The 13,992-nt window shown below is 35.7% G+C and overlaps 1 protein-coding gene across 2 annotated transcripts in view; it reads left to right on the top strand.

The window, feature by feature from the left end:
* The window catches only part of SS18 (SS18 subunit of BAF chromatin remodeling complex), a 74,725-nt gene that overhangs the window by 42,338 nt on the left and 18,395 nt on the right, over positions 1-13,992 (top strand). For both annotated transcript variants that reach the window (XM_068562553.1, XM_068562554.1), the window contains exons 6-7: positions 10,494-10,661; positions 11,326-11,430. In XM_068562553.1, the coding sequence (XP_068418654.1) occupies positions 10,494-10,661; positions 11,326-11,430 (273 nt within the window). The remainder of the gene's footprint in view (positions 1-10,493; positions 10,662-11,325; positions 11,431-13,992) is intronic.

Below are 13,992 nucleotides of genomic sequence, written 5' to 3'. Positions count from 1 at the left end.
GTGTTGGGTCTTCGTTTCTGTGCGAGGGCTTTCTCTAGTTACGGCAAGCGGGGGGCCACTCTTCATCGCGGTGCGCGGGCCTCTCACTGTCGCGGCCTCTCTTGTTGCGGAGCACAGGCTCCAGACGCGCAGGCTCAGTAGTTGTGGCTCACGGGCCTAGTTGCTCCGCGGCATGTGGGATCTTCCCAGACCAGGGCTCGAACCCATGTCCCCTGCATTAGCAGGCAGATTCTCAACCACTGCGCCACCAGGGAAGCCCCAACAAGTTTTTAACGTTAATTTCTTTCTTAAATTGCTAGGAAAATGTTGTAAATAGTCAATCCAACAAACTTTCCGTGTTATTTTCACTGTTATCCAGATAAAGTTCAGTGATGATCACTTTGAACTTCAGGAGTAAGACCTGTGTTCAGAGTGAATCACTGCCTTCTTACGTACTGGATCTACTCACTCATGTAGAGAGAGCGTCAGCTCCACTGGAATTCAAAAAGCTCCACAAAGGGAGAAGTTTGCCTCTTTTGTTCACACTGTTTTGTTCTGGTGCCTAGAACAAAACCTGACAAATCTGTCTCTTCAGTGAATAGGAATTGAAACCAGATGTTATATGATAACCCGGAAAGACAGAGTTAGTGCCTTAAAGATGTTTCTTTAAAAGTCAAATTGGAATAGTAAGGCTTTCTGGACCAACAGGTAGCGTTTGATAGAATCAGCATAGTTTTCATTCCCAGGCATTAGTGATTATAGCTTTCCACATTTAACACCATTTTACTTACTTATTCCATATTCAAATATAAGGATTTTCACAAATTGTTATATTTGTGTTAAAGCATGTATTTCACAAGTTCCAGGTATGGTATATAATTCTTCAGACTTGGATCCAAGTCTTGGTCCCATAGATTACCGTGTGTGGGATCTTTGACTAACTTACTCAATTTCTTTAAGTAAGATTAAGTGAGATGATGGCATTTAAAAATCCTAATTCGGTAATTGTATAGTTTACATAAAATCAGAATAAACAAGGTGTTGTGTTTTTTTTTTGTAATAAAAACTCGAGATCAGTTTATTGGCTATTGTCTTTTTTAACCATAAGATCTAATTTATTTCTGGCTTTAATTTTGTTTGAATAGTATTAAGAAAGTTTTGATTCATTTAGCTAATAAGTTGCAAGTGATAATGATCTGATCTAGAGGCTTGGCATTAGAGTAGTGGGAAATTTTTCTTTCAGTACCTTTATTATTGTAAATATGAAGGGCAGAAAGTATGTATTACCATAGCCAGGACTGTTATATTTACTCTTATTATACAGTGGTTTATTATCTGATCAGAGCTGTACACATCTTTGGGTTAGTAGCTACTGTTATTATCCTCATTCTGTGCATGAGGAAACACATCCTTTGGAAATACAGGCAGGCCTGCTGTTGCGAAGTTCTGATATGCATGAACTTCTGTTACCACAATTTAGTTAAATAACACCTGTTGCCGAACAACATGGTTCAGGGTTCACTTACCATGGTGTATTAACCGTGAGTAGTTGCATAAAGCACAGACTTGGCTGCTGTCTCCTCAGTCCACAAATCACTGTATTTATAAGTATCATGATCGATGACCATTCACGTCACTTTCAGATTCTGTCAGTGATTGATCACTATGCATCCATCAGTTACGCACATAACAGCACAGCATGGAGTTGTGTTGCTTCCTTGGCTCCCAGAGATACATGTTATTTTATAAAAATAGATAATTCAAAGAGGGCCTTGGCCAACAAAGATAAAAGTCTAACAAAGAAATGAAAAGTAATACTGTGGGAAATAAATCCAAGTCCTTTGTAAGTAGAATTACAGAAGGAATTGCTGACCTTGGGAATGTTGACACTGCTGCCATTTGAGAGACTCTAGATCTGCATTGCAGGTCCTCAGTGAAGGTGAACTTGCTGATGTAAATGAGGAAACTGGCTGTGATGAAAGAACGAAGATGTCCCAGAGAAAGCGAGACTAGCAAAATATTTTGTATTAAGGAAAGTCTTGGAGACATTTCATAACATTGAAAGCACAAAGGATAAAACGTTGGAAGTTGATCTGTACTCTTTTTTTAAAATTTATTTATTTTTGGCTGCGTTGGGTCTTCGTTGCTGCACGTGGGCTTTCTCTAGTTGCAGTGGGCAGGGGCTACTTTTCGTTGTGGTGCACAGGCTTCTCATTGCGGTGGCTTCTCTGGTTACGGAGCACAGGCTCTAGGCGCGTGGCCTTCAGCGGTTGCAGCACACGTGGCTCACGGGCTCTAGAGTGCAGGCTCAGTAGTTGTGGTGCACGGGCTTAGATGTTCTGCAGCATGCGGGATCTTCCTGGACCAGGGATTGAACCCTTGTCTCCTGCATTGGCAAGCGGATTCTTAACCACTGCGCCACCAGGGAAGCCCTGGAAGTTGGTCTATACTTAAAAAGGAATATGCCAATTTGCCAAGCTATAGAAAAGACGCTAGTTCCAAATCATCAGTTACATCATGACAATTCGGAGCTAGCATCTTTTCGAACTAAAGATGGGAAGATACTAAATCATGTTTGTATACTGATAGGAATGATCCATTGGAGAGAGGGGAATTGATGCTGCAAGAGAGTGAGGAAAGGGACATTGCAGGAGCAATGTATTTGAGCTGCTGGGAGGAGATTGAGGTCAAAGTCCCCAAGACTTCCATCACCTCTGAGTCTAGCCAACTGCAGAGTTACAGGGAACAGTCCCCAAGATTGGCTCCATATCTGACAGCAGTTACAAGTCTAGGGTTCCAAAAACTACTCTCAAGTTCAGTGATTTGCTGGAAAGACTCACAGAACTCACTAAAAGTTGTTATACTTAGAGTTATGATTTATTACAGTGAAAGGATACAGATTAACATCAGCCAAGGGAAAAATCCAGAAGACATATGAATGCAGAGTTTCTTTCCTCATGCAGTCAGGATGCTTTGCTCTCCTGGTCCAGTGTGTGACAGTACACACAGAGTATTGCTAACCAGGGGAATTCACCCGAGCCTCCCTCAATGTTCAGAGTTTATATTGGGGCTCCATTATGTAGATTTGATTGATTGATTGATTGATTGATTGCTCACGGTGTCTATCTCAGTCTCCAGTCTCTGGTCCCTCTGGGCATGATCCAAAGCTCCCGCCAACCAGGTTCAGGAGCTTTAGGAATCCTCAGTTTAATAAATTTAGTAAATCTTCAATATAAAAAAGCACTGTGATATTATACTGAACTTCAAGTACAACATAGAATATCTACAAATGAAAGAATTATTTCAAATATTTTATTCCATAGAAATATCATGTGTACCTCCATAGTGGATTTGAATGAGTAAGAATTGTGCATACACTCATCTTTCTTCACTGTTAAAATTGGTAAATCAACATTGGTAATATCGCAAGTTTCTTTTTGTTACAGTTTAGGTATACACAACCATTACATTGTAGTTCAGACTAGATGCTTTGTTTAAACATTTGATCATTATTCCTATATTGGATGGGTTTTTCAAGATTGTAATCTTTCCCCCACTGAATGACATTTTTCTGGTTATAAAATATTTAATATGAAAAATTTGGAAAAGAAGGAGAAGCATAGAGCATTAAATAAAATCACCTGTATAATCTTGCACTGTAAGTTTTACATTACTCCACAGACAGGGTACAGTCCACTTATGGATAGTAAGTAACCTGTACTTAGGCTCTTTGTAGCAACAGTTTGAGTACCTGTAATTACATAATTATTTGTAAATATCTGTTTAATTATCTTTCCCTAGACTCTTCAAGTTCTGTGAATTCAGGAACTGTGTCATGTTTTGTTCACTGTTTTATCCTATTTGTTAACTGATAGATTAGCTAGATTTCCCGCTGCTGTAACAAATTAGAGAACTAGCATCCTTGTCTGTTGTATTGTCATCCATTGGCTGTCATTCCACGAATGAACCAAAGAAGGAACCTGTCAGGTACTGTCAGAGAAAACAGATGATTGTCAGTTATACCAAAACCTTTCAGGTTTGGGAGACAGAATCCAGATGAATTTCTATTCAACAGATTATAAACTTAGTTTCATTATGACTCATTTTTAAATATTTTTTATTTTGAAATAATTATAGGTTTACAGGAAGTTGCAGAGGTAATACAGAGAGATCCTGTGTATCCTCCTTGCAGTCATCTTTAAGCCCTGGCAACCACTGTTGCTCTTCTCTCCATTTCTATTATTTTGTCATTTTCAGAATGCTACATAAATGGTATCATGCAGTGTGCAGCCTTTTGAGATTGGCTTTTTTTACTCAGCATGATTAATATTTATTCAACTTGTTGCATGTATCAGTTGTTCATTCCTTTTTGTTGCTGAGTAGTATTCCATGTTACGGCTGTACCACAGTTTGTTTAACCATTCATCTATTGAGGGACATTTCAGTTTCCAGTTTTTGGCTTTTACAAATAAAGATGCTCTGAACAGTCATGTACATGATAATGTTTTTGTTTGGACATTAGTTTTCATTTCTCTGGGATAAATAACCAGGAGTGCTATTGCTGGGTCATATGATAAGTTATATATTCAGTTTTTTTAGAAACTGCCGAAGTGATCACCAAAGTAACTACCATTTTACCATCCCACCAGCAATGTCTGAGAGATCTGCTTTCTCCAAGTCCTTGCCAGCATTTGGTATTGTCAGTTTTTTTCTTTTTTATCTTGGCTGTTCTAAACATGTGTAGTAGACTGCATCTCCTTGTGTTCCTAATTTGCATCTCCCCAATGGCTGCTGATACTGAACATCTTTTCATGTGCTTATTTGCCATCTCTATATCCTCTTCAGTGAAATGTCTCTTCGTGTCTTTTGCCCGTTTTCTAGTTGAATTATTTTTTAACTGTCTATCTGCCCATCCATCTACTCATCCATTAATAGCATCTTCTTTTTCAAAGTGCATTTCAGAGTAACTCGCAGATTATTAGTACACTTTACCCATGAATACTTTAGTCTGCATATCATTAGAGCTCAACGTTTAAAAATTTTTCTTTTTTCTTTTAATAGTTTTTTCTTTAGGTAATATTTACACGCAATGAAGTGCACCAATCTTAAGTGTATCATTCACTGGGTTTTGACGTATTTGTAACATTTACTCCTTGGGATTCATTTTATAGCTAACATCCTAGGTGCCCTTATGGGATGCAGTTCTAATCCAGTTTAACCATTTTGCATGAACTATAATCTGGCTGCTTTTATGGTAAAAGGGGACAATTGGTTACTTTTTTTCCATTACACCTCTGGCTCAATGTGTGATCCTAAGACTACCGGGATCGGAATCATCTGGGGTCGTTGTTAAAACAAGATTTGTCTGCTCCACCCCATACCTGCTAAATCAGAATCTCTAGGGGTAAATTTTAGAAATTACATTTTACAAACATTCCAAGTTCATACTTATTTACAGTCCATTCCCTCAGAAGTTTTTTCTAGGCAGGATCATTTCTTCTGTACCTGATGGTTCATAACTTTTCAGCTTTCATGCTAAGTGACACAAAGCTATATGTTCTAATATAGCCCATCTCCATGGCTTTCTACTTGGACAAGATAGGACCTTACTTTCACAACAGATTGTCACTTGTGTCCCATAAATCTAGAGCTTTTGGAATGCCTTTCAGTCTACAATAGATGTTTAACAGTGACTTTGTTTTCGAATTAATATTATTGTATAGTATAGTTGAAACTATTAAGAGAAGTTGGCTAAGAAATTGCCTAGCTTTTCACTTTGCTGGATTTATTAAGCCATGACACATCCCTTTTCCAATTTTCAATCACCAGAAAACTGAATACATAATCTAATTCTCAGACTAGTTTGTAGAGATGCCTGTGATTTAGGATTATGCCCTTGAGAATCCAGGACTTCTTAACTCAGCACTGTTGACATTTTGAGCCGCATAATTCTTTGTTGTCGGGGCCTGTCCTGTGCATCGTGAGATATTTAGCAGTATTTCTGTCCTGTACCCACTAGGTGACAGTGGCAACCCCCTACACCACTTGCGACAACCAAAAATGGCTCCAAACTTTACTGAATGTCCCCTGGGGACAAAATCACCCACAGTTGAAAATCACAGCCTTAAGAAATAATTACTGTAAGGAAGTACATGTAAGGATGGTCTGTGCTACTGAAGAAACTAACAATAACAAAAGTTATTGATTGATACTATTATGTTTCAGTACGTTTTAATACTTTCATGAGATTTCTCTAAAAACTTCATGTTATGAAAAGTTTGTATCTCTTAATGAACTGTTCTTTTTACTAGATAAAATCTATCATGGTTCTAATTCTTCATTGGTTTCTAGGAAATTCAGCTAAGTTTGTACTAGTTAACAGTGACTTTACTAAGCTGCTGGGATTTTCTTAGTTACTTGGCTCATGTTCTTTTATCCTTGGTGTTATATCTAAATGTCTTATTGTGAACTGCTTAAAACTCTTGATGAGGACAGATGTACGTTTTTGGTAAGTAAAGAATCCTCTTCGCTTTAAGTGGCTATTTAATAGGTGGGTGAGCTAATTGAATTTACTGGAATACAGGGATTTTTTTTCTTACAAATAAACCATTAGTAATACATTCAAATGAGAGCTGTAAGTGGTTTAGTTTGAGACTGAATGTGGTTAAGGAACAAGTAGTAAAATGTGAGCAGTAGATGATGAAATATGAACAAGAAAATAGGCTTGGAGTAGGTATTATCTACGTGGTTTCGTGGTCACTATAACAGAGATAATAGATGAAGTGAAGAAACTTCTTGTATTCTAGGATTTTATTATTAGAGTGATGACGTTACATAGAACTGTTTTCCTGGGAGATATTAACATGGGAGAAGTATGATTTGACTTCGAAGAAGAGGTACACATAATGGTTAAGAGCATGGCTTTAGAGTTCTCACCACCGTTTCCTAGCTATGCAACTTTAGGTAAGGTTCTTAATGCTTGTATGCCTTAAGTTTTCTTACTTGTAAAGTGAAGTTGATAACAATACTACGTGTTTCATAGGGTTTGAGGAGGATAAATAATAGACATAAAGCTCTTAACTTGGGCTTCCCTGGTGGCGCAGCGGTTAAGAATCCGCCTGCCAGTGCAGGGGACACGGGTTCGAGCCCTGGTCCGGGAAGATCCCACATGCCGCGGAGCAGCTAAGCCCGTGCGCCACAACTACTGAGCCTGCGCTCTAGAGCCCGTGAGCCACAACTACTGAGCCCATGTGCCACAACTACTGAAGCCTGCGCGCCTAGAGCCCGTGCTCCGCAACAAGAAAAAAAAAAGCTCTTAGCTTAATGCTTGGCCCGTAATAAGTGCTCATTAACTGTTAGCTGTCATTTTTAACCTTCACTTAAAATAATTCATAGATTAATGGCATGATTTACAGAGTTTTAGTGTGTTGGTTTGCATCTCAAGATATGAATATATATGCATGTATGTATATATTTATATGTATATAGAATTTTTAAAATTATGTAGTTCTAAATTCTTCACAGATTATTTAAACCTTATTTTTTTAAATTAATTTATTTTATTTTATTTTTGGCTGCGTTGGGTCTCCGTTGCTGTGCAAAGCTTATTGTTATCTTTATAGTTGAGTCTTAAAAAAATTCTTCTTTTTGAACGAGTAACTTGAGACAAAACTACGTATTAACTGTCTCATTGGAGCAAAGAATTCCAATAATGTAAAATATGGTGATTTGGGAATATTTTACATGTGTTTAAGATATAGGACATTGTTTCCATAGAATATCTGTTAGGGTGTGAAGCTCAAAATGGAAAGAAAGAATGTGGTGATGTACCTTTGTTACATGTCCTTTTAAAACACTTTTACAAAAGCATATTATAGATAATTAAGACATTAGTAGGATCTTTGTATCACACTTTTTAGTTCATCTTAGCATCAGAATGATTTATGTAAAAGATAAAGAGTAACCTTTAAGCATACAGTAACGTGTGAGGTCACGGTTTGTAGAAAATGATTTTAATAGACTTATTTTATAATCTTCACTCTGTAGCACAAATTTTTAGAACTTATTTTGGGGGTAACCTTTTGAGATTTAGCTCTCTTATTTCCATTAGTATCGCAAGGGATAACATACATTTATTTGCCAGTGTAGCATATTTCATAATCATAAGAAAAATAATATGCTTCCTAAACAATCAGAATTGAAGTCGTAATTTTTTTTTAATGGATAAGCCTTTAAGGGAAAAGGTGAAAAGTACCATGTTTTAGCAGTGCTCTCCTCCTCCATTCTCTGCCGTTTTAGGCTTGATCTTGAATGATGTCAGGGATCCTTAGAGGGAGAGAAGTGACAGAGAATAAAAGAAGGGTGGTAATTGAGCTCTTTGGGATTGGAAGTGCTGACAGTCCCCAAAGATAAAGCACAAGTGGCATGGTCTTTTCTATCTAGGGCTTAAACTAGAATTACTTTCCTCCTTTACAGCAGAGCTTGGAATTTTGTTGTTATTGTATCCTTTTGGATTTTCCCCCAGCTATTGTGTTTTTGCTTTCTTTCTCCTTTATTTTTAATTTTGCTTCCAGTGCATGTTATATGCTTTAATTTTATAGTTATCTTCTGTTAAGACCAGAGGTCTTTAATCAGTGATGGAGAAGAAAGACAAGGCAAAACCTTATTTACTAAAACTGAATTCTATAAATGGCCAATCATGCTGCCTACTACATTATGAATGCTAGTATTCAGTACTTTATTATATACAGAATACATTTTAAAAATTGTAACCTCAGTTAAAGTAGTTAGTGTTTTGGAACTTTTTAAATTGCATAATTTGTTTCTGAACTACTACATTTGCTATAGCTTCAGTAGAGGCAGTGAAGAACAGTAGAATAAATGTGCTTTTGAAATCAAACTTGAGTTTTGCCTGATTCCCAGTTGATATCTATTAGCTTATATGATCTTTATCTTTGGATTCTTTGGCTAAAAACTTGAAAATTAGGATCCTTACCTTTGGTAGTTGTTAGTGATTTACATTAAATAAGTGTGAAAGCGTGTCTGGTAGTGTTAAGTGCGTTCTGTGTCAGGCTCTCTTCCCTTCCACTCTCCACTGAGCCACCTTATCCCTACTATTAAGAGTTTATTGTTGAAAAAAAAAGTCCCAGAGTAACCTTTGAAAGGTTTATATTTATGACAAAATTAGAAGGAAAAAGGAATTTGAAAAGACGTAGAAGAACAGAAGAAGGCAAGTAGGAGAAAAAGTTAGCTCTGATAAAATGCTTCTTTAGATAACCAGTTCTTCAAACTGGCAAAGAGTGAGTTCTTTCTGCTTACATTGTTGCTGCTGTTGTAGGTCAGCAACATATTTGTAGAGGTGGGCATGTTTTGTTTTGAATGTTTATATAAATAATGAGCTTTTGGCTCATCTGGGCAGTTTTGCCTGTAAAAGTTTTCTAGTTCTTTGCCTTTTGTACTTTCTTCTTAAATTTTCCCCAAGTCAGTAAAGGGGGGGGGAGTATGTAGCTATTTAGGCAGTAAACTGGGGGATGACTCATACATACTTCTCAGGCAGTAACGGTTATAATGGTAGAATGATGAGCTCCCCACACCATAACTTAGCCTGGTGAGCCTCTGAGGAGCTGCTTACATGTTTACATGACAACACAGAACTTGATGGCCATTGTTTATTATATCATGTGATACATTTTTACTGTTGCCAATGTGATAACTGGAGCGGTGGTAGTTGGGCTACCTCGGTATTACTCACTTTGGAAACCGCATAGTTCTGATTTCTAAGTCTATGGCTTATTGTAGTTCTCTGCCTAGGTGTTTTTGATTGTGTATGTGTGTGTTAGAGCTTATTAAGAAGCATTGTATAGCCTTTTGATTTCAGGAAGACCTTTTTAGTTTATGAATCTTAAAGTTGGAAAAAGGAAAGAAGACCCTTGAATTTTTGTTTTAAAATTGTTTATGAAATTCCACCAATATAAGGAGTATATTTATAAATGTGTTTGTAGTTTCCCTGTCTACCATTATATAATGAACTGGGCATTGCAAAAGGAAAAAAAAAATGGATACACTGAAATTAGATTTCTTTCCGTTAGTTCGACTACTGATTAGCTGTGTGATTTTGTGGTTTACTTTGTTTTGGCATATTTTCTTATGTAGCGTAAGGATTCTATCTTTCCTAGAAAGACTGCATAGATAAATACTATATAGTACGTAATAAAAAATTATATACATTCAGGATGTTCATATATCGTATCCACTCTGTTTTTTAGAAATTGTTACAGTATTCCTCCAGTGGAATTCGAATCAGCTACCATGGATTACTTTTTCCCTTGTTTGCAGATTATTTTAGGCATGTGAACTGTAGTTCAAAGATTTGTTTTTATTACTTGAAGTCAGTTTATCTTGCAATAAATTATATAGTTTAGGGATTATATGATAACAAAAGATTTTTGTATTTCTCTTAAGATGTTAAAATTATATGCAAAAAATTACGTGCATAATGTTTTGTCTGTTTTCAGGTCCAATGATGCACCAGCAGCCTCCTTCTCAACAGTACAACATGCCTCAGGGAGGTGGGCAGCATTACCAAGGCCAGCAGCCGCCTATGGGAATGATGGGTCAAGTTAACCAGGGCAACCATATGATGGCACAGAGACAGATTCCTCCCTATAGGCCACCGCAACAGGGTACGATTCCATTTGGAAAGTTTTTAACAGTAGTTGAAAGGCTTTAAATTTTAATGAACTTTTCATACAGGCAAAGTCAGAGCTTTTTGTTTCTTGATTTTTAAAAATCATATTTTATTATTTTTCTTAAAAGGCAGTGGGTATAGCAGGTACAAAGGGTCACAGAAAGTGGATATGAACTTCCTGGTTTATAGCCTTCTTTTACTTACTCTTTTCTGGGAAAAGTTTACGTCAAAATTTTATATCGAAAGCTTACTAACTTACAGCAGAAAATACTGTTTTGTTTTTGAGAGGTTACTAAATATATGGTCAGAAACAAACCCTAATTTATTTCAAACTGCTCTAATATCAAAATAAAGAGGAAATTAATTTTCTTCCAGTATGAATCTCTTTTTAGGAAGTTAATGTTTGTTTTTTTGAGTTGGTATTGTTTGATATTGCATGTATGGTCTTAACATTAATTTTTGTGAAACGTGGTGTGTGGTGTTGCTGTGTGTTTATGTATGTGTGTGTATACGAATAGTCAAAAGTATCTGAAATGCCAAAGCATGGGAGGGGAACCTACAGCTGAGAAATCATCTCTCATAACACCAGATTAGACGGAAAGCCTTTGAATGACCTGGAGAACAAATTATTTACATCTTGACTGGTTGTGGTTTTTCAGGCCCACCACAGCAGTACTCAGGCCAGGAAGACTATTATGGGGACCAGTACAGTCATGGTGGACAAGGTCCTCCAGAAGGCATGAACCAGCAATATTACCCTGATGGTAATCTCTCCTAATGTTAACTTTCCCATTTTCTATCCCTGCCCAGTATTAATGTGGGTAGCTACTCAAAACATTCTAATCAGAATGAAGAAACTAACAATGTGTTTCTTCCAAATTTAGAAACACTTCAGTAATCTAAAGCATCAATGGTAGCATTAGTTTATAATCTATTTTAAAGTATATTTTGTTTGGTTATTCCATATTAGTACCATCAGGAATCATGTTCTGTCATTGGAATCCTTTCTTATATGAAAGAGGATCCTTTTATATTTGGAATTGTTCATTTGAACCAAAGCAAGTGTTACTGATTTACTTTTTTAAATAAAAGCTTTATTGAGGTAATTCATATACCGTTAAAGTTCACCCACTGGTTTACTTTTATGCATTGTATAAATACGAAGAGAATATAGTTTTGAGTATTCTTCCAAATTTCATCATGTTAGTTAATGTTGCATATGTCTCAAAGGACAGAACTATGTTTTTATATACATTAGCATTTGTACTTGAGAAAGATTTCAGAGACGGAATCACATCCATAATATAGCTGTTTATAATAGAGTTAGTAGAATAGAAAGGCATTTGGAAACCAGATTTTAACTTTAGTTATTTAGTTTAGTGGTATGTTTATTTTTTAGTGGGAAGGTGGCTTGTGAAAAAGTGGTCAGTAAAAGATGTACTGTGCTTAGTAGTAATACAAGCATACAAGCAGGCTTTCATCATACAGTTCTTTGTTTTCCTGTATGTTTGAAAACTTTATGATACAATGTTGAAGAAAAAATAATACAAACATATAAAATTGATCAAATAGAGGTGGTTAGATTTTTCTTGTTTGGAAGGACTTGCCAAAATCTTCATTTATATTAAGCTCCCTTGATGTATTTAAGGTAAACTACTTAAACAGAAAACTTGGGCAAACTAAGAACTTCAAGCTAAAGCGTTGGGACCATTTGACTAGAAGCTAATGTAAGCTAGCAAGAAGATATAATTTGGTGTATTTAAAAAATAATTTTGTCCACCACTTTTTATCAATGTATAAAGCATAAGTGGTATAAGGACGCTGATTTTTTCCTGCAAAGATTCTGCTTACACAGGCAGAGCAAACACTCACCTGTAGAATTTTGCACACAAAATACATGTTTGTTAGTGGCAGTGATATGTATGGATAATTCTGGTTAGAAAACAACATTTTTTTTTAATGTTTTACTTGCCCTGAATTATTTAGAATGTTGGGGTTTTTTTTCTTTTTCCTTTCACATGTAGACATTATATTAAGTTTTTTTTTAATGAAAGACTTTAGTTACATTTATAGACTATAGATATTTTAAAGAAATGAACTCTAGGTTGTTAAATATTATACATTAGGAAGTCTGCTGAAAATAAATGATTGTTTTGTTTAATTTTAAAAATACATTTTAAGTAATTGAGTTGAACTTAACACTGTTATTTTGGTCCTGAGTGTTTCCTGAAATGTGAAATTTGTATTGTTATAAATATGAACTTTCTATTCAAAATAGAGATGTTATTTTTGTAAATAGCAGAACTTCAAGGTTGCTATAAATAATTCATTTTATTACATAATGGAATTTTAAAATTTCAGTGGTATCATTTTTGAATAGCTGTGTATTAATATATTTGTCTGACATTTACATAGAGTATTTATTCCATTTATAACAACAATTAATTTTCTTAAACAGCATTGGATATTTTGTTATTATGTTCAGATACTATGTCAATAAATATGTAGATTAGGGGTTGGCAAACTATTTTCTGTAAAGGGCCAGGAAATAAATATTTTCGTCTTTGCAAATCATGTGGTCGCAGTCTAAACTACTGAACTCTTGTGGTAGCATGAAAACAGCTATAGAAAATATGAATGGATATGACTGTGTTCCGGTGAAACTTTCTTTACAAAAACAGGCCACTGGCTGTGTTTAGACTGCAGACGACCATAGTTTGCCAATCCATAATATAGATATTTATGAGGTGGTTTGGGAACATTGGAATACTAGAGCAATGAGTATTACATTTATTCATAACTATATTCCTCCTTACTTAATTAGGTATTTTTCTAAAATTTAGTTCAGATTTTAGCTAACTGAAAAGTTATTTCCTGCGATTTCTTTGAGCAGCTTAGTTAAAAGGACTATAGAGTATTGATTTCATTAAAAGTCTAGTCATCTTGCAGGTGTAAATTTATCGTGCCTTAAAATTAAAGGTGTACTCTAGCACTTAACACAGTATTAATTTTATGAAGGTGTACGTTTGTGATACTCTAGAAATATTTTCTAAAGGCTCCTAGAATGGCAGGATTAAGCAATATATTTTTGCATCTGAAAATACTTTGAGATACATATACTTTAAGCAAGTTAAAAGAAAATGTGAAAAATTTGTTTCAGTTTCTTTTAGGGGAAAAAAACTTATGGAGCTCTTTTATATTTTGCATTGTTTTAGCATATGCTGTGGAATTGGCGACCAGCAGAACAGGTGTTTGACAAAATATAATTGCTTCCTTTGTTCGTTCTAATTTAATTCAAGTTATTTACATGTGAAAGTCCTAAATGC

The sequence above is a fragment of the Eschrichtius robustus genome, chromosome 14, assembly GCF_028021215.1.
Source record: "Eschrichtius robustus isolate mEscRob2 chromosome 14, mEscRob2.pri, whole genome shotgun sequence".
Classification (NCBI taxonomy): domain Eukaryota; kingdom Metazoa; phylum Chordata; class Mammalia; order Artiodactyla; family Eschrichtiidae; genus Eschrichtius; species Eschrichtius robustus.
The sequence above is the reverse complement of the archived record's forward strand: the minus strand, read 5'-3'. Positions and strand labels throughout refer to the sequence as shown.